Raw genomic sequence first — 25,158 nt, forward strand, 5'->3', positions numbered from 1 at the left:
CAAATGTAGGAGGCTCTGTCCTTTCTTTGGCGTTTCTAGGCACCTAATAGCTTTCTGTATGGTTGGAAGAAACAATCGTTAATTGTCTGAGGCTTAATGGCCAGGTTTCTCCCTATAGAAATGCTTCATGTACCTGGAGTTGTCAAAACAGTCTTGACGTAATCCATATAGATTTCAGGGTGTGTGAGGTGTGGTGGCCGACAGTAGAGGTATGACGGTCCAGTGATAATGATGCTGGTGACCTGTGGGAGGTGTGGGACAGTTGTTCTTGGCTGGGACATGTGATTTGGTGTGCCTGCATCTAGGCACAGTTGGTGGTGGTAGTTGTCTTTTGTGGATTCCTTGTGGCATGTGCAGTGCTGATGGACATGGGCTGCTTCTGTTGTCTACTAGGATTCACACAACTTTTGCTGAGAGTGATCCTGTGTCTAGGTGTGCTAGGCAGTGGACAGTGTCTATTGGATGTAAGTTTGCTGTTGCCTCTGTGGTACATATGGCACTGCTGGGGTGTAGGCAGCTTCTTTCAGCTACTGGGGACTCCTTGGGTATACTCAGTGGTAGCTAGCATCTGTGGTACATGTGGCACTACTGGGACCTGGATGGGTTCTGCCACCTTCTGTAGCTTGTGCAGCTATGGCCAACACCTAAGGCACTTGCTGCTCTCCAGGTGCTATACTCCCTAAGAGTGACTTGTTCTCTGTTCCGCTCTACCTTATTCTTCTTGTCAGCAGTGGTGGGAGGGGTATTTAGCCACCTTGAACTAATAGCAATCTCTCTACACAGATTACTGGGATAGCCTATTTCAAAGGGATTGCCTATGATAGTATTTGCTGCTATTTCTAGAAGGGATGAAACTATAAATTTAATTAATTTTGAGGAGGCAGGCTTGGATATGGTCCCTACAAAATGACTGCCTGCCAGTTTTCTACCAACAATTTCAGATAAGCTGTGCACTTCTCCCTCACTAAGTGGCTTTGCAGCTCCTTCACTGTATTAACTCAGTCTGGCTTTCTTTTTCTAGTTTCTGAAGTAAGCTTGTTAGTTTTTCACCCCTTATTTTTCCCTTTCCTGTCACTCCCCTGACCCACTCTGGTCAAGGTTTGGGGTTAATGATTTCTTTCCTATTTTTTGTTCCAGCAACAACAATTTATGAGTCCCCACCGAGTTCCTGACTATCAGATATTGTGTTTTAGTGTATTCTATTTAACACCCACCTCTCTGACCAGATATTCTCTCATTGCTTTGAATCCAGTCTACAGAAGAGTCAAAATTTTCTGCCTAGTTCCATTCTGCCACCTTGTAGCCCCTTATTTTCCTTTTAATAAACTCCCTTTCTGCTCCATCAGCTAAAGATGTCTTCTCATATGTACACTTAAGACTGTATGCACCCAACTAATAATGCTGGTAATACCTCCAGCCCCGACCTAACCCTGAGATCCATGCTTACATATACACATGCCTTACATTTCCTCTTGGTAATCTCACAGGTATGGAATCAAACTATGAACTAGCTCTATAACCTTGAGTAGCTTCATTCTTTCTGACTCTGTTTGGTTTTCTATAAAAATGGGAAAATATTAATACCTACTTCATAAGATTACTATAATGACAAAGTGAGAAACATGGATGTCGAAATATCATAAGCTGAAAATGCAATATAGATTTTAGTTATTATTGTTGTTTTATTGTAAAACAGAATTCATAATATTATAACTTATTTTATAGTGATTTATTATTGAATGATGGGGGCACCCTGTTTTGTTTTGTTTTTTTTTTACCACATATAAAAAGTAACTTGCAACTACTTCTTCATCCCTGGAAAACAAAGTTTACCAAATGTAGCTGAATCTGCCAGCAATATATAATTTTCTCTTTTTTGGGATATTGCCTCAAAACTCTTTGTACAGCACAGGCATACTCTATTGAATAATTTGAACAAACAAAAATAATTTGAGAGTTGGGAAAAGAAAAAGGAGGTGGAATGGGCAGCCAAATAAAAATAGATATTTCTACAATGTAGACTTCATAGACATAAAAAAGGAAACTGATGCAAAATACTTTGAAGTCTCAAGGAAACAAAACTAAGAAGAAGATCTTGTCATAAAACAGTCTATCTAGGCTGCAATCATTGGAGTGAATACATGTAACTACTGACAATGTACTTATTACTTTTCTTGAGATGCAAATATAATGTAAGAAATATCTACTGGATTGGCCTGACTTGGCTAGCATGACAACTCCTTGGCTAGGGGAGGGCTTAGTCCAATTATACCATTTCCTTTTTTGCTCTCAATATAGAATTTACAATGTATTGTGTTGAATTCTCAGTAAATATACAAAATATATAGCTATAAATATGTAAATAGATATTAGTACCATCAAGTAACTTAAAAAATACTGATGAACAAAAAACTAAAATAATAAGAAGTTAAAAAATACTGATGACAAGGGAATATTTGAGTTTTAGTACTAAATTCCTTTTGTTCATTATGGAAATAGGAATTGAAATGTAGATGAGCTAGCCAGGCAAGACACATCTTAATAGGTTCTTCTATGTTCTATCACTAAAGCATATTCTTTCAACCTCAGGACTATTGACTTTGGGGTCAGATATTTCTTAGTTGCAGGGGGCTATCATGTACATCATAGAGTGTTTATAGTAGCATTCCTAGCCTCTACTTCTTAGAGATCAATAGCATTCCCTGACCTCTAGTGGTAACAATCAAACATGATTCCAGATATCACCAAACATCTTGGAGTTGGGGATAAAGTCACCACTGGGTATGAACCACTGAGATAGAGGTAAAACTACAAAACACTGCGTATTAAGAAAAATATTTATGAAGATATCCCCTTTATCTACCCTGAGGTTGAGGCAATCAATAAAGAATACTCAAAGCTTTGTTACCTAAGTGATTAAGAAATTCATGTTCTTCAGAGCATTATATACCAGGAGGCAAGAGCAAATCCAGTGCTACAGTAATAACAGGACAGCATCACTGAAAATAAGAAAATGTAGGCCACAGAAATTATGACACTAAAAATTCCATAAAGACTCTGTAATTCACAGATAATGTTGCAGCAATAACACTATGACATTGTTAGTATGTTGCATTAACTGAGAATATGTCAATATAACTGGGTTTTCCAGTGAAATACTTAGGAATGTTACTTTTTTTGTGGAACATACTTTAGGATAAATGGACTAGGCAGAGTTTGCACATTCACAAAATATTCTCTAACCACAGTCCCTGAGAAATAGTCCAGAAATACATATCAGATGTGACTTTCAAAAACATTTCTTTGTCAATGTTTATAGCAGCACAATTCACAATAGCTAGACTGTGGAGCCAACCTAGATGCCCTTCAATGGATGAATGGATAAAAAAAATGTGGCATATATATACAATGGAGTATTACTCAGCACTAAAAAATAATAAGATCATGGCATTTGCAGGGAAATGGATGGCATGAGAGCAGATTATGCTAAGTGAAGCTAGCCAATCCCCCCCCCAAAAAAACAAATGCTGAATGTCTTCTTTGATATAAGGGGGTAACTCAAAATGGGGTAGGGAGGAAGCGCAGGGGAAGAATATTATCTCTACATAGGGAAGAGGGGTGGGAAAGAAAGGGAGGGAGAAGGGAAATTGCATGGATGGTCGAAGGAAACCCTCATGGTTATACAAAACACATGTATGAGACTGCATGACCAATATGATTCTGCAAACTGTACACTCAGAGAAATGAGAAATTATATCCCATCTGATTCAAATACATGATATGTCAAGGTCATTGTACTGTCATGTGTAACTAATTAAAACAAATAAAAAAATATGGTAAAAAAACCCAAAAATTTCTTTGGCCATTAGCTAGCTGACTGATTATACACTTGTCCATAATATAATTTTCAACTAGTTGAGAATGCATATATCATTATATACTGAGACAATGTTAGTCTCATAATGTTGCTCATATACTGAGTATCACAGTGATCTGGACTATATTAGTCCATTATTGAAAGCTCAATGCATAATTAATATTGGATGAATCATTTTAAAAAGTCTGTTGCAGGTCTTACATATGTCCCATTTCCAACATACTTAAAAAACTATTTATACATCACATTTCTGTTTTCCTTTCATAAATTTTCCATTACTTGCAGAAAGTCATAGCATGGCCTTCTCAGACACTGTCTTTATTTGGTAGTTCTCTAGGAAAGATGGTTGATACTTTTCCCTTTTAAATTCAACACTATACTCCAACATTCATATATTTAAGCTATCTAGAAGGACCGATCATTAAAGTCTCCTTAAGAGGAGGAAAACTGTATTTCAGAGTCCAATGAACTTGCAGGCATTAACTTTCAGAAAGATTATAATCCAAATTTGGAATACAAAAAACGTTCTATAATAAGAGAGGCATTAAAGTGAAAGTAACTGTCAGATAGATTTAAGATCTTTCTTTAATTATAGAATAAAAGTGAGCCTCTGTAACCAAGAGGTATTTTGTGTATGTAGGTTATACAGCTTAAGATATTATGTAGTGATTTTTAAATTATCAAACATGAAACTCACACATAGTACCTAGAAATGAGTCCACAAACTATGTAGGGCTAATATCCTTTTTGTTAAACTCTTTTGTAATTTTAAATACCTCTGTGAAACTTGCCTGGTTACTTCTATGTCCCAGGACATAGATCTTGTCTGAATATCTGATGATTCACAGTTATCTGACATCAGCGTTGGTCCTGACATACACCTAGAACTTTCTTGTGATGAAGGAAAAAAGAGAAATTACTGAATGAAAATTTGCACATCAATGTGTTATCATTTTCACCAGTGAATTTTACAATTATTTTATCTTCCAGTAGAATCTTTCTTTTTACCCTGACACCTAGAAGTTCTATTCACTGAAATATGAAAAAAGAATGAATATGTAGTCATCTCTCAGTAACTGGGAGTATTGGTTCCAGAACTGCCCACCCAGGGATAGCAAAATTGATGGATGCTCAAATCCCTTATATAAACTATTTCAGTATTTGCATATAACCTATGCACATCGTCCCATGTACTTTAAGCCATCTGTAGATCATTTATAATATTTAATACAACGTAAATGCTATATAAGTAGTTGTTATCCTGTATAGTTTAAGGAATCAGGACAAGATGAAAGTCTGTACATGTTCAGTTTAGACATGATTTTTAGAATATTTTTGATCTTTAGTTGGTTGAATCCATAGATACGGAGGGCTGACTGTACAGTGATGGATTAGATGTAAAAACTAAGGCCTTGAATTGCAACTCTGTCACTTCCTTGCTCTGTAACTGTTGACAAATTATATTCATAAAATTTTATTTCTCTGTATATTAAATAGAGATACTAATTCCTGGCAAAAGTTAGGCAAGACTATTTTTTAATTCAATCACTACAAAAATGAAAGCTTTTAACATATGGAGAAACTGAGTTGTCTGGTTCTGTAAATGGTAAGAACCATGACCAGGTAATACTTGTGGCTAGTTGAAATGAGAGAGGAAGAGCTGAATGGAACAAGAAAACCAAGAGATAATGGCATCATGGAAACCAAGAAAACTGAATGTTTAAAAAAGTAGCATGGAGACTGGGGTTGTAGCTCATTGGTGAAGCTTGCCTAGCATGTGTGAGACACTGGATTTGACCCTCAGCACCACATAAAAGGAAATAAAATAAAAAGTAGCATGGTAGACTGTCTCAGGTCAGGTAAGGACATCAAAGTATCCATCAAATTTAACAACATGGAGATCTTTTAATAACCTCTGTGGAGTTGGTGGTATCAGAAATATGACTAAATTATTACTAAGAAAGTAAATATGGGTAGAGTAGCCTTTTTAAATGAATAAGATTAAATGATAGGTCAGTCAGGAATCTGCCTATAAAGTAGTCCCTAAGGAAAATGTTTACAATTTATTGTAATGTTTACAATTTATTCCACATATATTTTAGCTTATATTAGAGGCTGAACTCTTATGGACTTCCCAACTAAAAAATCCCTTAGTCCAGGTCCCATGTAAGTCACCAATGGGCCCTGCTACTTAGCTGTATAACTTCAAGAGAATCAGTTCACCTTATATCAGTTTGCTCATCTATTAAGTGGTAAAAAAGCAGTACCTGCTTCACAGGGTTGTTATGTAGATTAAAGAAAAGATGCAAGCACTGTGCCAAGCAGCATGCCTCACACATAGTAAATGATCAAGAAATGTTAGCTATGATTATAAGAGAGGAAAGAAATTGGCTAAATTAAGATTATGTAACTAAAATCAAAGTTCTTCTAACCTAAATGATGTAGTAAAGCCATATACGACTTTCTTTCTTTTCCATTTTACTCACCTTTTTATAAAATATTTATTTTTTAGTTATAGTTGGACACAATAACTTTATTTATTTATTTTATGTGGTGCTGAGGATTAAACCCAGGGCCTCGTGTGTGCTAGGTGAGCGCTCTACCACTGAGCCATAACCCCAGCCCATTTTACTCACCTTTCTCTGGTAATTTCTTATCCAATCATTTTCTTTCTCAGATAAAATTAGAAAAACTTCCCTGTAATATAAAACTACTTGGACGCTTACTCTCATGAAATTTGCATCTTACCTGTCTAGCTGTGGCTGACACACAAGTGGCATTTTCACTGGTCCTACCAATTTCACTGAAGTTAGGCAAAAGTTTTCAATGGGGTATCTGTAACTATAAAAAGCAGATATGATGATAATGTTTTGTGGGCAGGGGACTCTCAGTTGTTCTCCATCACATTCATGAGTTGTATAGTTCTAGGGAATAATAGATAATGGATCAAAATTACATATAATTCCCAAAGGATTTCTAGCTCTGCTTAAGCACTTTCAATAATAGGGAAGCGTTTTCACTGTTGCAACCAAAAGACCTGACAAGAACAATTTCAGAGGAAGACAACTTTATTTGGGGCTCACAGTTTCAGAGGTCTCAGTTGATTGATGGCCAACTCCATTGTTATGGGCCTGAAGTTAGGAAGAACATCATGGCAGAAGAGTATAGAGAAAGATAGCAGCCCAGAACATGGTACCAGGAAGCAGAAAGCTCTGTTCACCAGATACAAAATATATACCCCAAAGGCATAGCCCCAATGACCTGCCTCCTTCAGCCATACCTTTCCTGTCTTCAGCGGTCACTTATTAATTCCTTCAGGGGATTAATGTACAGATTAGGTTAAGACTCTCATAACCCAATCTTTCTCCTTTAAACCTTGTATTGCTTCACACATGAGGTTTTGGGGGAAACCTCACATCCAAACCATGAAAACTGCATGATTTCTTGAAATTCTCTTTTGTTCTTGCCCCCTCTTCCCTCCAAGTGAATTTACTGATATTCTTTCATTTCCCCAACCCTATACCTTCAAAATCTACCCTTTTTGAATTTCTGATCCAATCCTGACTAAAGATGTAGAAAACCTACTATACTAAGCTTTATTGCAAGTGTTATCTAATTTAACTCCCCAACATCCCCTATACAGTCAGAAAAGTAGTTGTGCAGGTTAAAAATCTAACTCAGGAAAACAGCTGTAAAAGCTCAAAATTTATTCTAACTCAGGGAAACAGTTGTAAAATCTTGAAATTTATTGTTAGTGGGATAAAAATTTAGAGCCCAGAGTTCATTTGTTTGCCTTTCCCTTCAGGACTCAGGGTTACTGGGAAAGGATAAAAACCCAGAGCTTGGGGCTGGGGATGTGGCTCAGTGGTAGAGCTCTCACCTGGCATGTGCAGGGCACTGGGTTTGATCATCAGCACCACATAAAAATAAGATAAATATGTTGTGTTCACCAAAAACTAAAAAAATTATCTCTTTCTCTTAAAAAAAAAAAAAAAAACAGAGCTTGGTGCATTGTTACCTAGAACTTCCCTATTTGCTTTTCTTCTTCCAGGACTTATGAGCAATGGGAAAGGGTGAAAGTCCAGGACCGAGTGTCAGTATTTGCCTCCTCTCTTCAGGACCCATTGTCACTGGGAAGGGATGAATGTTTGCCTTCTTCCCCACTCTCTCCTCCTGGATCATACTGTCTTCTTTCTCCCTAATGGTTGTCATTCCAGCTAAAACCCCACCTCTAGATGTAAAAATAACAGGAGGCTCAGTTCTCAACTACTCCTCAGATGCTATAAAAGCTACACCATTTTGTTGTTTGCTTGAGTCAAGCTCACGCACTGTCAGAGCTGTGACTCCCTTTAGGATCCAGCATAAGTCCTGAAATAAAGCCTAGACTGTGCTTAGATTCTCTCTTGGTAGAGTGTTCATTCCTCCCCTTTGATGTTCATGGGGTCAGTTAGAGATTAGTGCCTGGAAGACAAACAGTAGGCATGAAATTTCTTTCCAATCAATTGAAATCACAGAATGAACACAGATATACGTTTAATTTAAAAAGTGGCATCACAGGCGCTGGGGCTCAGCAGTAGCACACTTACCTGACATGTGTGAGGCACAGGTTTGATTCTCAGCACCATAAATAAATAAATAAATAAATAAATAAATAAAACAAAGGTCTATCAAAAATTAAAGAAATACTTAAAAAAAAGTGGCCTCACACTCAAGTATAAATCAGGCTCCCCAAGCTTACTATGGCATTTCCTTGGTGATATTTACAGATTCTGCTTGGCAAATTTTAATCAAACTTTTGAAACTTCTCCTAGGGCCATCTGTGCAATTCCTTAGACATTTAGTTTTAGCAAAAAACCTTGCTAAATTTACCAAGAATCCCCCTCCATATCTGATCACCCTCCACACATGATCAGGATTCTTATCCCTCAGCCTACCTCCAGGTAACCTCTAATCACTCTGGCTTGCTTTCAGCAAGAATTCGTTGAGTCTTTGATAGAATTCCATTTACCCCTGATGTTTCCTCTTAGTAACATCCACAACAACAAAAGGACTATAAAATCCAATGTACGCATGCTGTATTTTGAGTTGAGTCCACTTTCCCCCACTGCAAAATACCAGTACACTTGTATTTATGCTCACATCCTAAATAGTCATCCTTCCCACATTTATACAAGCATTCCGTATATTTTTCTTTTTTAAATGCAAACCATGATACGCCAAGAGTATTTTGAAGAACAATGTGAAGTGCAACTTAGCTAGGAGCCAACTTCCTTTGCAAACCCTACATCCTGAACCCGCCATTAGTTGCTCAAACCAACCAAGCATGGAGGGGCGGGGCCGGGATACTACAACTTGCGGACACGCCTACGTGGGCAAAGGTCCCGGCCACGCCGCCGGCGGGCCGCGACGTGCCGTGCGTCACGCTGCAGCGGCCTGCAGCGGCCTACCGCGACCGCGCGCCTCGAAGCACACGTCTGGCTGCGGCGCCCCCGCAGTCCCCCGTCGCCCTGGTGATGTGCAAAGGTGAGAGGCAGGGCCTGGCTGGGAGGCGCGTATGCCAATCAGGGACGCGGGCGGGTCCGGGGCTGGTTTCAGTAACCGACGCGACCGGGAGAGGCGTGAAGCCAGCTGCCTTTGCGAAGCGCGGGCCAGGAGGCGGGGCTTGGCCTGGCGCCGGGTTCCTACGCAAATCGAGGGTCCCGGGCAGGCGTGGCCTGGCCATCCGGGGAGCTGCTCCCGCAAATCGAGGGCGAGGGGGCGGGGCCTGTCCTCCCGTAGCCCCCCCCCCAGGCAAATGCCGAGTCCCCGGTCCGGGCATATGCAAATAGTGGCGGCGGGGCGGGGCGGGGCCGGCCGGCTGCCCGCGATGTACTTACACCAATGACGGATTATGGGGCGGTCCAGACGAGGGCCTCTGCACCAAGGCGGGGTCCCTGGGCTTGTGGGGCCTCTGCAGGCGCCAGCTGTTGCTAGGTTGCAGCTAGTGGCCCTCGGTTGCTAAGGGCGCCTAGCAGCTTCTCCATCTGAACGTGACCAAAGCTCAATCCATGACCCTGCTTGACCCGAGTTCCCTGTTTGTTTTTTTTCCTCCCTGGATGCTCCCCCCTCACGTCTCCATCTTGCCGTCGAAGCTCCTTGCCCCGTGGGCGCCCAGCCCCGCCACTGTGGCCACCTGTCCACCCCACTGCGGCCGGTCGCCTTCAGACATGGGTCCTGTCACGACCCACGGCCCTAGTGTCGTGGCCACCCCCTTTCTGGCGACTTGGGTGGGTGGGCAGGCAGGCAGTCAGGCAGTCAGGCAGGCAGGCAGGCAAGCAGGCAGGCCCTGAGTCATTCAGGGCCATGGGGAAGCATCTTCTGTACCTCGACGCCCACCCCACAATGCCCACGCTGGCCTGCCCTTGCCACCCAGGGTCACCCCCTGCACTGCCCCTCCCACCCCCAGGAAGAAGGCCTCCGCTGCTGCCGCCTGTTCCTCCTCCTCCTCCTCCTCCTCCTTCTTCTTCTTCTTTCTCTCTCTCTCTCTCTCTCTCTCTCTCTCTCCCCCCCCTTCCTCCCTCCCCCTCTCTCTCCTCTTCCTCCCTTTACTCCTCCTGCCATCCCAGGTACCTAACACCACAGGCCTGAAGCCCACCCCGCAGCACTCCCAGCGCCTGGCCTGGCTGTCTCCCCAACTCCAGAGGCCTGGAGACCCCCCCCCCCCCCAAACACAAAGTGACTGAGGCAGGCGGAGGGTTTCTTGAAACGCTTTAATGAAAGGGCTGGCTGAAGGCACAAGCCCGGCCGGGCAAGGCTGGCCCGAGAGCGAGGGGGCCTGGGGCCTGGTGGACAGGTGGGCCGGTGTTTGGGTGAGGGCCCCCCGAGCCAGCAACAGCAGCTAGCGCTGGGGCTGGGCGACCTGGGAGATGGTCGTAGTCCCGAAGAGACCGCTGAGCAGTGCATTGTTGTGGACGGCCATGTCCAGGAGCTCTGGGGTGATGCGCCTCCTGGCGCTGTGGTGGGCCTCGTTGCCCGCCAGCTCCAGCACCTTGGCCGTCAGGCACTCGAGGGTGGCGGCAAGGAACACGGACGCAGACCAACTCAGGCGCTGGGCATAGCGGCCCTCCCGCAGACGGCGCTCCACCTGGCTCACGGAGAAGGTCAGCTCGGCTCGGGCGGTGCGGGAGCGGGCCTGCCTCCGGGGACGGGATGACCCCGACGACGACCCTCCTCCTCCTCCTCCTGTTGCTGCTGCTCCTGCTCCTCCTCCTCCTGCTGTTGCTGCTGCTCCTCCTCCTCCTCCTCCTCCTGTTGCTGCTGCTCCTGCTCCTCCTCCTCCTGTTACTCCTCCTCCTCCTCCTCCTCCTCCTCCTCCTCCTCCTCCTCCTCCTCCACGGCTCCTCTGCCTTGGCATGCTGGGCTCAGCTCAGGTGGACTGGGCTCCCTCTGCTCAGCTCTGCTCAGCTCTGCTCTGCTCAGCTTGACTCGGCTGGACTGGGCTCCCTCTGCTCAGCTCAGCTGGACTGGGCTTTGCCTGGCTCGATGTGATGCCGGTTAGGACGCCAACGGTGGGTGCTCAGTGGGTGCGGCAGGTAGTCTGGGTCCAGTGCTCCAGGGCCCCGTATCCTAGCGACCCTCGGCTGCCCCCTCATTGGTCGGCGATGACGCGCTCTGGTGATGTCAGCACTCCCCGGCTGGTCCGCAGTGTGTGGGCCTGGGCCTGGGCCTGGGCCTGGGCCTAGGCCTAGACGGGGCGGCCAGATGGCCTCCAGGCCTCCTGGCCTCCTAGCCTCCTCACTGGCCAGGGCCCTCCCATCTTGGCACAGGAGCTCTCACTTTCTGCTGGAGGGGAGCAGTCTAGGGAAGAAGAGGAGGACTGGGGGGTGCGAGTCAGAGGCGTCAAGTATGTCCCATCACAGTGCTGTACCACCGCCAGGACCATCTACTTCCAAGAAACTTACACCGCCCCCCAGAAACACCCGGTACCCCTTAAGCTGTCTTCCCCTCCCCCCACCCCCCCTTGCTCTTGCGTGTGCACACCTGCGCGCGCGTGCGCGCGCACACACACACACACACACATTGCTCCTGAGGGCCCCTGGCAGCCACTAACGTGCTTTCTTACCATAGAGAATTGCCTATGCTGGACGGAAACTATACGTGCAATCAGAGTTAAATGTGTGACCTTTCGTGTCTGACTGCATTCGCTTAGCATGAGGGTTCATCCACGTTGCAGCACGAATCAGCACTTTGTACCTTTTCACACCTGAATAATACTCCATTGTATGCATACACCACATTTTGTGTATCCACTCATCAGTTGATGGACAGGTGATGACGTACACCTTTTGGCAATTGTGAATAGTACTTCCATGAGCATTCCTGTTTGGGTTTTTGTTTGAACACCTGTTTAGAATTCTTTGGTGTCTATATCTAGGAGTGGGATTCCTGGGCCATATGGTAATTCAATGCTGAACTTATTGACTAACTGCCAAACTGATTTCCACAGCAGCATTCCCAACATCAGTGTGTCAGCATCCTAATTTCTGAACATCCTCTATTTGAAAACTTGCTGTTTTCTCTTTGCTTTGTTTTCTGTATAATAACCATCCAAGCGGGTGTGAAGTGCTTCTTCATGGTCCTTTTGATTTGCATTTCCCAAATGGCTAATGATGTTGCGCATTTTTCCCTGAGTTTCTTGGCCCTTTGTGCATTTGCTTTGTAGGAATGTCCATTTAAGCTCTTTGCCGATTTTTAGAAATTGGGTTGAATGCCATTTTGCTATAGAGTTCTTTGTGTATTGTGGAAACCCGACCCTTTTCAGATATGTTATGTGATTTGTAAATATTTTCCCCATTCTGCAGGTTGTCCTTTCACTCTCTACATAAGAGTCCTTTGGTGTCCAAAAGATTTCCATTTGGATGAAGTCCAATTTGCAAAAAGAAAATGCTTTTGTGGTTGTGCTTTTGGTGTCATGGTGAAGGAACTGTTGCCTAATCCAAGGTTCACAGAGATTTACATCTATGGTTTTTTGTTTTGTTTTGTTTTGTTTTTCCCCTAAGAGTTTAAAAGAGATGGGCCAGGGTTGTGGCTCAGTGGCAGAGTGCTTGCCTTGCCCGTGTAGGGCACTGGGTTCGGTCCTCAGCACCACATAAAAATGAATAAACAAAGATATTTTAAAAAGCACCATTCTTATCAAGGATGGGAACTGAGGCCAAGGGTATTCTGTACAAATAAATCCTGTTGAACTAACTCAAGAGAGAGAGAGTTTAAAAAAGTTTTAGTCCTTACATTTAGATCTGTGATCCATCCATTTTGAGTTAGTATTTTATATGGTGTGACACAGGGGTCCATGTTCATTCTTTTTCACGTGTCTGTACAATCATCCCAGAATCATTTGTTGAAGGGATTATTTTTTTCCCACTACGTGTGCCTGTCACCCTTACTTAAAATCAACTATACATAAATATGTGGGTTTGTTTCTGACTTTTAAGTTCTATAACATGAACATATATGTCTATTATGATGCTAATACCACGATTTTTGTATTACTGTAACTCTCTGGTAAGTTTTGAAGTTGAGAAGTGTGAGTGCTCCGAATTTGTTCTTCTGTTTTGAGCATGTTTGAGGCATCCAGGTCCTCAGTATTTCCACATGAATTTTAGGATCAGCTTGTCAGTTTTTTACAAAGAAGGCAGGTTGGATTCCACCAGGCTTCACCCTGAATCTGTATATTGCCTTGGAGATTATGGCCACCTTATCAACACTAAGTGTCCCAGCCCATCACCATGGAATACTTTACATTTATCTAGGTCTTCTTAATAACTTTCAGCAATGTCTTATAGTTTTCAGAGTACACGTCTTACACGTGTTTGTTAAATTTATTCCTCAGAATTTTATTCTTTCTGATGCTATCATAAAAGGAATTCTTTTCTTTTTTTTTTAGAGGGGGGGGGGAGGAGAGAGAATTTTAATATTTATTTATTTTTAGTTTTCAGCGGACACAACATCTTTGTTTGCATGTGGTGCTGAGGATCGAACCCGGGCCGCACGCATGCCAGGCGAGCATGCTACCGCTTGAGCCTCATCCCCAGCCCAGGAATTATTTTCTTAACCTCCTTTTCAGTTTGTTAGCTGCCAGTGTATAGAAATGCAACTGATTTTTGCATGTTGATCTTGGATCCTGTAACTTTGCTGAGCCCACTTATTGGATATTCAAATAGGGTTCAGTTTAGTCCCTTCCCCAACACACATTTTGGTGGATGCTTTAGTGTTTCTATATATCTGGGTTTTTCATAGATGCACTGTACCAGGATGAGGAAGTTTCCTTGTACTTCTACTTTATTGAATTTATTTTTGTGAAAGTGCATTGGATTTTTGTCAGATGATCCTTTTTCTGTGTGATTAAGATGATGGTTGAACCCCTCCCCGCCTCCCCCCCCCCCCGTTCTGTTAATATGCCATCCTACATAAATCGATTTTTTTATATGTTGAGCCAACCTTATATTTGTGGGTTAGATGGTACTTGGTCATGATGTATAATAAATAGTCAATGAACATTTTGTTGAAAGAATAGGAGTGAATCAGGTAAGCTACTTGGAGACAAAGTGTGTGTGTGAAGGAATTTGTAGCATGATGAGAAGCCAAGGCATTTGGCGGGATTGGGGGGAGCAGCAATTAGTTCCTTAAGGCTGGAGAGTAAGTGCTGGTGGGCCAGTGGCGGTTGATGTAGCTGGAGAAGAGGTTGATAGGAGCCAGGTCATGGAGGCTCTGTTTTGCCATGCTCAGGTCTTGGAATGTCCTATAGGTTATAGTGAACCAACTAATCTAATCTTGGTAGTGACATGAACTGATTTGCTTCTAGAAAGATCATTGTGGTAGCTGTGTGCAGAACAGAGCAAAGAGGATTGAGATTGAAGTTGCTGTAGTATCCCAGTCAGGAAATAATATATATCTCAACTAGGATGATGGCATTGGTAGATAAGACCAGGGGACAGATTCAGTTTTTTAAAGAAAAGTTTAGGTACTAAAATGCACATAATAGGTACTTTACTACATATTTCTCATAATGGTGAACCTAGCTGGAGACATGATGATTCATTTCTCATTCCTTCAACAGATATGCACTGAGTACCTGCTGTATGCCTGGGACTGTGTTAGGAATTGAGGAAATTCCAATGAGCAAATATGGATCACATTCCTTCTTACAGACTAGCAGAAGATATAGACATGGAACTTGACAATTACAACACTATACTGCGGTGAGTGCTATGTGAAGGTAAGTTCAAATGCTGTGGGAACACATGGAAGGAGTACCTCATACAGACTTGTGGGGTTGGGAAATGTTCCTGGAGAAATTAAAGAATGAGTAGAAATTAGCCTAGAAGAAAAGTAGGGCATGGGTTGGCAGGGAAAGGGGTTGGGGGGGGTGGAGGAGGAGGAGGAGGAGGAGGAGGAGGAGGCAGTGGCGGCCACGGCGGCTGCACCCGGCAGCTGCAGCGCGGCGGTGGCATTGGCGGTGGCTGCCGTGGCTGAAGCTCTGGAATGACTGCCTGAGGGTAGAGTGTGGTGATTGTGGACTTTGGAGCCATTATTGGAGATAAGGGGTGAAGGAGAACTTGCAGGTATTGGTTGGAAGGTGAGTATGGTTTGGAATATATGAAATTGGAGACACCTGTGGGATAACCAGGTGGAGATGAAGGAGTGAGATCAGGACTGGAAATATAGATTTGGGAGTCATCAGGGTAGTTCTTGAGGCCATGGATGCAGTTCAGATCATGTAGGGAGTGTTAAAGGACACATAAGGGAATCAAGGACAACTTCCTTTAAGGGACAGGCAAAAGAAGAAACTAGTTGGAAGGAGACTGGAGGAGTGTCTTCACAGGAAAAGAGGAGAGAGTGAGATCAAGAGTGAGAATGAGAGACAGATCTGGGAGAGAATTGAACCAGAAGGAGAAGGGAGCAAATGTTCAGAAGGAGAACTGAGCAAGAAGTGACAAACTCAGGAACATTTGCTGAGTTTGTGAATGACAAACATTAAGACATAGTCACTGTGAGTCACTGTGTAAGGGCTGCTAGGGGCCTTGGGCAAGAGCAATTTTGGCGGAGGGATTGGGGGTAAAAAAATGATCTGGATTTGTACTAGGAGCTCATGGGGAATTCTTAGACATATTCCTCCCAGTATTGACCAGCATGGCACATTGCCTGTGGTAGAGGAGATTGAAGAACACATCATGCCCAGCTAAGGCTTTCTGCTCAGACACATCCACGACCAAAAATATCATCTTCTCTCCAAGTTCTGTCGTCTTCTAATATTCCCTGTTTAAGCACGTTGTGCCCAGTTTTTCACATCAGTAACCCAAGAGTCACTTTGACATCTTCCTCTCCTTCAACCCCTCTCTCACAGTTAAGCAGGCACCAAGTCCCTTCGACTCAACCTGCAAAATGCCTCTCAAATCTACCCATTTCTTGATATTGCTGCTGAAGAGATCTCACCTCTTGGGCTCCTTCCCCTGAGCTTGAGCATCTATCTTGTCTGGAGGAAATTCTCCTTCCCTTTGTATTTCATTTTTTGTTTTTTTTTTTTTCATTTTTTATATATATATTTTTAGTTGTTAGTGGTGCTTTATTTTATTTATTTTTATGTGGTGCTGAAAATCAAACCCAGTGCCTCACACATGCTAGGCAAGTGCTCTACCACTAAGCTACAGCTCCAGCCCCCTTCCCTTCGTATTTCTATAGAGGGCCATGTAAAGCTTTAGATTCTGTTCAGACTCCAGGTTTTAAGAGTTCAACACAGAAAGAATTTCAGGTCATTTGTTTCCCTCCAGAATGAAATTCTAATCTTGAGGGAGGTGGGAAGGACAGGCGAATGCATTATTGCAAACCTTCTCCAGTGATTCTGAGGTACAGCTCTGGTTAAGAGCCCCTGCCCAACACCCTGAGATATTTGAGTGTAAGGACCATGCCCTTCAACTTTGTATTCATTAAATACAACCAATGCCTGATATACAGTCCGTGCTCAGTAAATGGTCAAGTGAACCAGTGGATACAAGAGCTGAAGAATGATAGGGTCCAAAGAAATGGATGGAGGATAGCTTAGGAGTAAGTATGGTCCCTTCATTTTTTTCAGTTGCCTTAGTGTTGAAATGGAAGGAGGCTCCCAGATATTCATGGGATGTCACTTTTGGCAACAATGGACCATCAGTTATCTGGGTTTTCTAGGTGTTTTGTAGCAAGGAGGGATTTCAGACTATGTAGTCTGCAATATTTCCAGAAATAGAAATCATTCCTTTTTCCTCTAATGACCCACACAACACCTGGGAATTCCCATAAAATTCCCATAAGAGGAGTATGGTGAAGGAAAACCACTTTCCCTATGTATACTTTGTATGGAACTGCCAGTGAAGCAGTAGATATGGGCAGAAGACACCACTCTCCTGGTGTCTCCTGAGATCTCTGCTCTGACTGGTTTTCATCTGTCGTCTTCTGCCAGTTTTGTTGGGACTCACCTTCCATTTTCTCTCCACACAGGCTTGTTGAAAATGTAGGAGCCAATGTTCCCAACCGTCCCTGCTCCAAACTCTGATGCATACGCACCTGTGTACAGGTGAGCATGTGCACACACGCACACACACACACACACACACACACACGAAGCACACACTCCTGGGTTCTTGAGGAACTTTCAACAGGAACTTATATTGTGAAAACTTTCATTACTTTAAAAAAAAATTAGTTGTAGATGGTCACAATACATTTACTTTGTTTATTTAGTTTTTTTATGTGGTGCTGGGATGGAACCCAGTGCCTCACGTGTGCTAGGCAAGCATTCTACCACTGAGCCACAACCTCAGCCCATTACTTTTTAAAAAGATGTCTGAAATACAACATTTTGGACACATGGAGGTACTCCAGCCCCCAGTTTCCTATCCATCTCTTGGAAAGGAGTGAGCAGTCTAGGACGTGCAGGGACACACAAAAGAACATTATCTTCTGCCATTGCATTAGGCCTAAACATACTTACAAAGCAAAACAGGCAGCTGTGGTGAGGAAGAAAAAGCCCTGGACCAAGAGTTCAAAGGCCCAGGTTAAAGTACTGCCTCTGCCACTTGTTCTCTGGAGTCTGTTTCCTCACCTGTAAAGCCAGAGGAATGGTATTACTTCATATTACTTCATATAAACTCAGCTGCAAAACACTGGTTTAGGTACCCTTGTTCTGAGTTATCACAGACCCCTTGTGCTTACCTGCTATTGACACTGACTGTTAATATGCCTGCCTCCCATGGCAGAAGGAGATCTGCTTGAAGGCAGAAATTGTATGTCTCTCCCCTACTGTGCCCTGCCTTCAGTACTCAGCAGAGTGGTCAGTGAATTTTGATTGTGCAAACGAAGAACAACTGGAAACTTGTCCATTTTTGTCTTTCCTGTTAAGCTGATATGTTTCTAAAAGAATAGCTACTGCTTTATGGTCCTCATAGGTGGGCTACCAGATAGGGCAAATCTACTTTCATTCTGTGTGAATTTGATGTATGGACGATCCAAATGATCAGGAGTTGAGTCACTCACCATGTTACCTTACAACTACATTTGTCTTTTGTGTGTGTGCGTGTGTGTGTGTGTGTGTGTGTGTGTGTGTGTGTGTGGTACTGGGGATTAGAACCCAGGGCTTTGTGGTGCATGCAAAGCAAGCACTCTACCAGCTGAGCTATATCCCCAGCCCTAACAACTACATTCAAAAGCCTGTTAAAATTCTCATAGGAGAATATTTCAGTAGGCTCGCCCCCGCACCCTGGTTATTCAGTTGCCAAAGTGTCCCCAGCACATTGCATTTCCTCAATAATAACCCTTTACATGTGTGTACCACTGCTTTAAAGATTTGTTAAAAGGTCCGTTTTCATGTTCACTGACTCATAGACTCTTAATAACACCATGAAATAGGCAGGGAAGGTATTCTTAGTACCAGTTGACAGATGAAGAAACAAAGGTTCAGACATTACTTGTGTTGCCACGTACCATACCTAGGGCAATTTTGTGGCAGAGCTGGGCCTAGAATGTAAGCAGGTTTCTAATACCAGTCTGGTGTTCTTTATACCACTCATTAGTTCAACACTGTTGCATTTTGTGATGTTGCCTCAATGACATTTTTGCATCTCACCCTATTCCTGCTTCTCAACTGCACCATCCAGTATTTGCCATGGCATTCTCTGTGCTCAACCAGGGCCTCTCCCTCTTTTCCAAACACATCCTCTTGCGATTTCCTGTCTCTGGATCTTTGCATGTGTTTCCACATCTTGGAGGACACCCTAACCCCAATATCACTGCAAGTTGAGAGAAACCCAAGGAATCCTCTTAATTTCACCTCAAAGGCCACCTAGCCTATGATACCTTTGCAGATTAGCCCTGCTGGATGAGATCTCCCTACCCTTGAACTCACAGAGCAATCTGTCTTGTTTTGAAGGGATTTCCATACCTGTTTAATTCCCTGTAGTCTCTCACATCCCTTGTCTGTGTCCCCACAGCCCCTATTACTCAGTTTTCAAAGCACTTATCTCCCAATGTTGTGAGTCTGCTTGTGCCCTATGACTGTAACCTCCATGAGGCCTGGAACTTTGATTCTTCTTGGTATCTCCAGCACTGTGCACAGTGCTTGGAACACAGTAGTTGCTCCAAAAAAAAAAAAAAAAAAAAGAAAGAAATATATCGTGTGAATGAGTGGATGGATGAATGAATACTACTTAGCACGACGCCATGGATATTCAAGTTGCAAAATAATAATGGATTAAACTCAGTTTTCAACCAAATCTCACTATTTTCATCCTATCCTAGTGGGGGATAAAGGTTCTTTGTCTTGTCTCAGGCTGTCTCTTCTACTCCCGCTCTGGATTCTAGTGCACCCTGCCTCCCCAGCTACCTCATTCACTCATTCAATGACCTCCTCTCGCCAGGGTATCTACTCGCTTCCTCTTCTCTGTCTGACTCCCTTCCTTGCAGTAACTAACATGCTCTGGTCTAAAAGTAAGTGCCCTCAACTGGATGGGTGTCTTCCTTCGCCTGTCCCTCACATTATAAACCATGCATCTCATGATAGAGTAACCTGGCTGGACCTTTTACTGGGTAATCTTCAGTGTCACTGTCCTTAGATATTTTCTATTGGGTTGGTCAGATGGCCCACAGAAGACTCTTTCAGATGCCAGATTTTAGGGGTAGAGTCAGGGAAGAAGACTGGAGGTTCACAGCTTTCAGGATGCATGCATCCACTTAAGCCCCCTGTTTTCAATATGAGAACCCAGCCCTCAACCAGGTTTAGGAATTTCTAGTCCAGAGGCTCTTTCCTTTACACTCTCCGGAGAACGGCACTCCAGATTTCTCTCTGGGAAGGGAGAGGCCAGCCCCTCACTGGCTTTGGCTGCTAGAGGGGATTTGGGAATGAATTTATGTCTTAAACCAGTTTACAGAAACACTCATTATTTTGGTGCCTAGCCACCTTCACCTCCACTTCCAAAGTTACCTGTGGCAGTTTTTGAAGATCCTTGGGGGCAGGTGATGATACACGTTGGCTTTTGGCTTTTCCCACTAAGGTCTCAGGATTCCTACTTTGTGGTCTTCTTGGATCTGCTACGTCAACTGCTAGTCATCCACGTGCTTTTCAGCATTCCAACTTTAGTTGCTGCTTCCTTTCCTGTTCTCCCCATCATATCCTCCAAATCCTGTTCCTCTAATCCTTTCAAAAATCATTTTATAGTAGTTTCAGTGGGGGTTCTGAGAGTCAATGAAGCCTCTCAAATGAAGAGGGTTCTGAGAGGCAATTAAGCTATATGTAGAACTATGGGTCCCACATATACATCACCATGGACATGGGTGTCCACCTGCCTATTTCATTCATTTTCCACACCTGTTTCCCAAGCCACTCTTCCTAAAACTCTGCAGACCTAATTTGTCTCATCAGGCTCTCTGACCATTCTTCTGTTTCATCTCTGAATCCCCAGATCACCCAAGCCCCCAAACAACTTCCTATCCATAAACCCTCAGGCCTTAAAGGTCAGATACCTTGTCAGTAGACCTGCACTTCATGACCCCTAGCATTTTCCTGCACCTTTCCAGTTCTGAGTCTCCTAACTTTGCTGCTTCTAAGAAGGCTGTTGATTTCATAGGCTAGCCCCAATCTCTCCTCTTTTCCCAAGTAATGATATTGGCAACAGTGATAAACGGCTAGTGTGTACTGACTGTAAATTATGTGCTGCTCACTCTGGTGGATGCTTTCTACCCAAGATCTCAGTTCATTCTGCATCACGGCTTTTAATTTTTTTGTACCCATCCCCTTTTTAGGTAGTTGACATTGCATATGAAGAAACAGTGCCTCAGGGAAGGAAAGCTGATTTCCCAAAATTCGTCAGGCTAATAAGATGGAATTTAAGCCCAGGTCATTCTGAAGTCTGTGTTCTTCTTATAACACTATCCTGCCTGAGTCAAGGCATCAGAGAGGGAGCTAGAAAGCATAATCCAAATGTATACTAAATACCTGAATTGGAGAGAGTGCCCACCACCCAATGGGTAAACTGTGGATAAAGATGGATCTAGCAGAGAAAACCTTTACTAACTTCACAAGTTTACACAGCATCCACACTTGTGATCCTCTGTTGTGCACAGGATAAATGACCGTGTTTATCTACCCACACAGAAAGTAAGTTAGAACACTACTACAAATCTGTATGCTATACACCAACATGGCTTAAGATGATTTATCACAATTGCAAAAGATGCCCAATTTTTTTTTTTTCTAGAAAGGAAGGTTGGATTCCATTAATCAAGCTAAGACTTTATACTGCATTATTGCCTGGCACAAAAACAGATAGTGCACTCTGTAGTTTGCGAACTCGACTCAGGAAATCGGGGAAGAGTAAAATCCACATGGGAAAGATTTCCATTGACTTCTCATCCAAGATGGTACAATTAGTTCATGCTATGGAACACTTGGCAGTGATATACTGAATTTAACAAAGTAAACTCAAAAAGGCATGGCCAAGACAAAAACACACGAATGTGATCAGATGCTTGTCTCCATATTGAAGTGTCAGGCTTGCTTGTCTGGAAGCAAAGCATGGTGGACAGAAGTTAAGCTCCTACAAGGAATAGTGGTCCGAAAGTACTCTGAGCAAGATGGAGGGCAAAAGCCACATTCACTGTGTAAAGCCAAGGACTAGAATGTGGCTACCCACAAACTTGCCAACCCCTGGCTATAAGTCTGAACAACAATGACAACAACAAAAAAGAACATCTACCAAACTCTGCCAGGGTCTTTGGCTCTGACGAGCTAAAGGTGTGTGGGGATGAGGACACAGACAATGTTTCTAGAAAATGTTTTTGAGGTCTTTGTGTTTTTTTTTTTTTTTCAAACTACTTGCAAAACTAATCTATATATGCTCATGGTTCTTTCAAGATCTTGCTGGAAGAACTGTGAAAGTGGGAATGATGATTATTGTCTATGAATGGTTGGTTAGACTGTAAGCATGGAAAGGGTGAGGGAGTTAACAAAATCTATTGAGCAATATGGCAGATTAGTTAAAAGAACTGTCGCTGGAGCCACTGTCTTCAGGTTTCTAATTTAAAGGCTGACACTTATTTTAGCCTTGTGACCTTGGGTAAGCCACTTAATCTCTCTTTGCCTCTATTTTTTTTGTTGTTGTTTCCATCTGTAAAATGGTGACAGGGTTGTTGTGGAGATTAAGAGCACTTAGAACAGTGTCCAGCACATAGACAGCACTATGTAAGAGATAGCTGTTATTGTTGGGCAACAATGTGTGCTGTGAACATCTTAGTATAATAACCACAAAGTTGTTTAAAAAACTCTATGAGGTAGGTATTTTCTGTTCTGTACCTGTATGAGAGAACTTAAGCAATGAAAAGCCAGACAAAATGACTGAAGTCGCATAACTACAGAATGGCAGAACCTTTAGATGCTGCCTAGTCCAAGGCTTTCACTTCACAGAAGAACAAACTGAAGTTCAAAATAGAAGGGCATGCCTCAAGTCATTTAGTGCCAGAACTGGGCTTAGAAATTCAGCAACAGGCCTCTTCCCTTCAAGTAGTTCTCAAACTTTGGTGTGCATCAGAATCCCCTGGAGGGCTTGCTCAAACAAAGTGGTGGTCTCCACTCCCAGAGTTCCTGATTTAGTAGGTCAGGGTGGGATGTGAACAGTTGCATTTCTAAAGAAATTGTCAAATGATGCTGATGCTGCTGGTCTGGGGACCACACGTTGGGAACCTCCACAGCACACCATAGTTCATACATTCTTTTTTCCTTCTCACCACGGACTCCACAGTCTGTGATCTATAAACACTTACAAAGAAAGGGAAACCAGTGATGAAAACTAAAGAAAAATAAATAGCTCCCAGCAAGAAGGCAAGGTGACTGACCAAGAGTCCTGGGTTTGTGTGGGACTTTTCCAATTTTAAGATGGGGAAAGTTGTACAGTACAGGAAACTCCTCAGTCCCAGGCACTCTGAGAGGGTTGGCCATTGTAGACAAAGGCAAACAAAATTTGGTGCCAGTCAGCTGCCAAACAGAAAAGGACATACAGAGAAATGAGGTAATTTCTGATGAGTTTGTCTGAAAAGGACTCATTCATTTCTTCCTCTCCCAACAAATCTGTATTATGAAACTACTCTTTGTAAGGCACCATGTTAGGTGCTGTGCTCCTGACACTATTGATCCCATCCCACCAGAGAAGAAAGGTAAAAGTGAGTCTACAGTGAGCTTGGTAGACACAGGCCCAGGCTTATATATTCAGAAACACCTGGAATAGGAGTGGGAAGGGAACACCCCACATGGAAACTTTTCAACCATGTTTCAATACATGATCAGCAGTCCAATAATTCCCTTCCTCCCTTTCTTCCTCTGAAGGGAGCACATCATTGAGAAGGACTGATTAAACATTTAGGAAAAGGAGGGTGTGGTAGTGAACTATTTCATTAATAATTCAGGAGAGTCAAGGTAAGGGGAGTCCTTTAGTAAGGGCGGTGAGTTGAAATTTTTGTCCTTGTCTTTACAGACCCATGAGTATGTCCTTCACTTGTCATAAATCAGTGCTAACCTCAGTTATGGTGTAATCTTCAAGGCTAATTTATACAAAACTTCAAAAAAGGCAAATGTCCTGGGGAAGACTAATGGCGACGTATTTTAGAGGAGTGCATAATAGCAAAGAGAACTCTTTAAGACCCCAAATTAATTCTCAATCCTTTGACCTGACAGGAATAAAGATTTCAGGGAAGACTCCTAAAGATTCATGGTAAAAATAAAATGCAGAAATATTTTGAGAACACATGTTGGAGCACTGGATGGATCAATAAAATAATGCATAGACTACCAAGTGTTTCCTGGGAACTCACTGAAAAATTCATATTAGGCTCTATTCTCTGTAAGTTTTCTTTCCTTTATGACTCCTATATTTCTTAATAATATATATATTTTTTTCTGTAGGGTGCACCCTGGCCTACATGTTCTTTCATCATTCTGCAGTGCTCAATGTGGTTATTGTACAGCTTCATTTTCAGTGAAAGCCACGGGAACAGAAGCCCCATACATTCCCCACCCATCCCACTTTCACACATCAGTCATTCAAGAAATAAAGGAAAGAAAGCATTAAATATGACCCAGTCACATCTTGGCCATTAACATAATATTTTAAGAGAAGGAAAAATATCATAAATGGAGGAAAACACATTACCTCCTAAAATGCCACCAAATTGCCAAAATACAAGTTTGTTAGTGATGGTGGTGGAGGGGGGGGTGGCGGGGGAGGGAGGGAATATTATCATGTGGAACCTCAGCAGTCTCTGAAAACCCTACAAATTTCCCCCATATAACTACCAAAGTGACGGGTTTGCTCCACAAGAACTGTTGTGACTTAGGAGTTTAAGTTCTTCAGAGGTGAGTTAGATAGAGATGATTCTTCAAAGAAATTAAAACACTATATTTGAATTCAGTTCCCAGGTTATCACTGAGCTTGGGTTACCAAACAATTCCTACAATGTCTACAGTTCTAGGACACTACAAAGCAAAATCTGGGGTTTCAGCCAAACCCTTCAATCCATAGGCCCATGTAAAGGGCTGTCCCAAGGAACCAATCATCTAGCCCATTGGTTCTCAAAGTATGGTCTAAAGAGTCTTGGGGGGCTGGGTAATCCCAGTGACTTGGGGGCTGAAGCAGAAGGATCGATAATTCAAAGCAAGCCTCAGCAACTTAGTGAGGCCCTAAGCAACTTAGACCTTGTTTCAAAATAAAAAGGGCTGGGGATGTGGTTCC

The 25,158-nt window shown here is 43.0% G+C and overlaps 1 protein-coding gene and 1 long non-coding RNA gene across 2 annotated transcripts; one reads left to right on the plus strand and one right to left on the minus strand.

Moving 5' to 3' along the window:
* Nucleotides 1–9,194: 9,194 nt before the first annotated feature.
* Nucleotides 9,195–24,504, plus strand: LOC308639994. Its single transcript, XR_014020145.1, has 4 exons — nt 9,195–9,400; nt 14,973–15,114; nt 17,387–17,462; nt 24,333–24,504. It is a non-coding gene; the product is annotated as an uncharacterized lncRNA (long non-coding RNA).
* Nucleotides 10,461–12,103, minus strand: LOC308639910 (histone H2A-Bbd type 2/3-like). The gene has a single exon (XM_081278293.1). The coding sequence runs from the start codon at nt 11,268–11,270 to the stop codon at nt 10,755–10,757; it is 516 nt and encodes a 171-aa protein (XP_081134419.1). The 5' UTR covers nt 11,271–12,103; the 3' UTR covers nt 10,461–10,754.
* Nucleotides 24,505–25,158: the final 654 nt, after the last annotated feature.

The sequence above is a fragment of the Spermophilus citellus genome (genome assembly GCF_964194105.1).
Source record: "Spermophilus citellus genome assembly, chromosome: X".
NCBI lineage: Eukaryota > Metazoa > Chordata > Mammalia > Rodentia > Sciuridae > Spermophilus > Spermophilus citellus.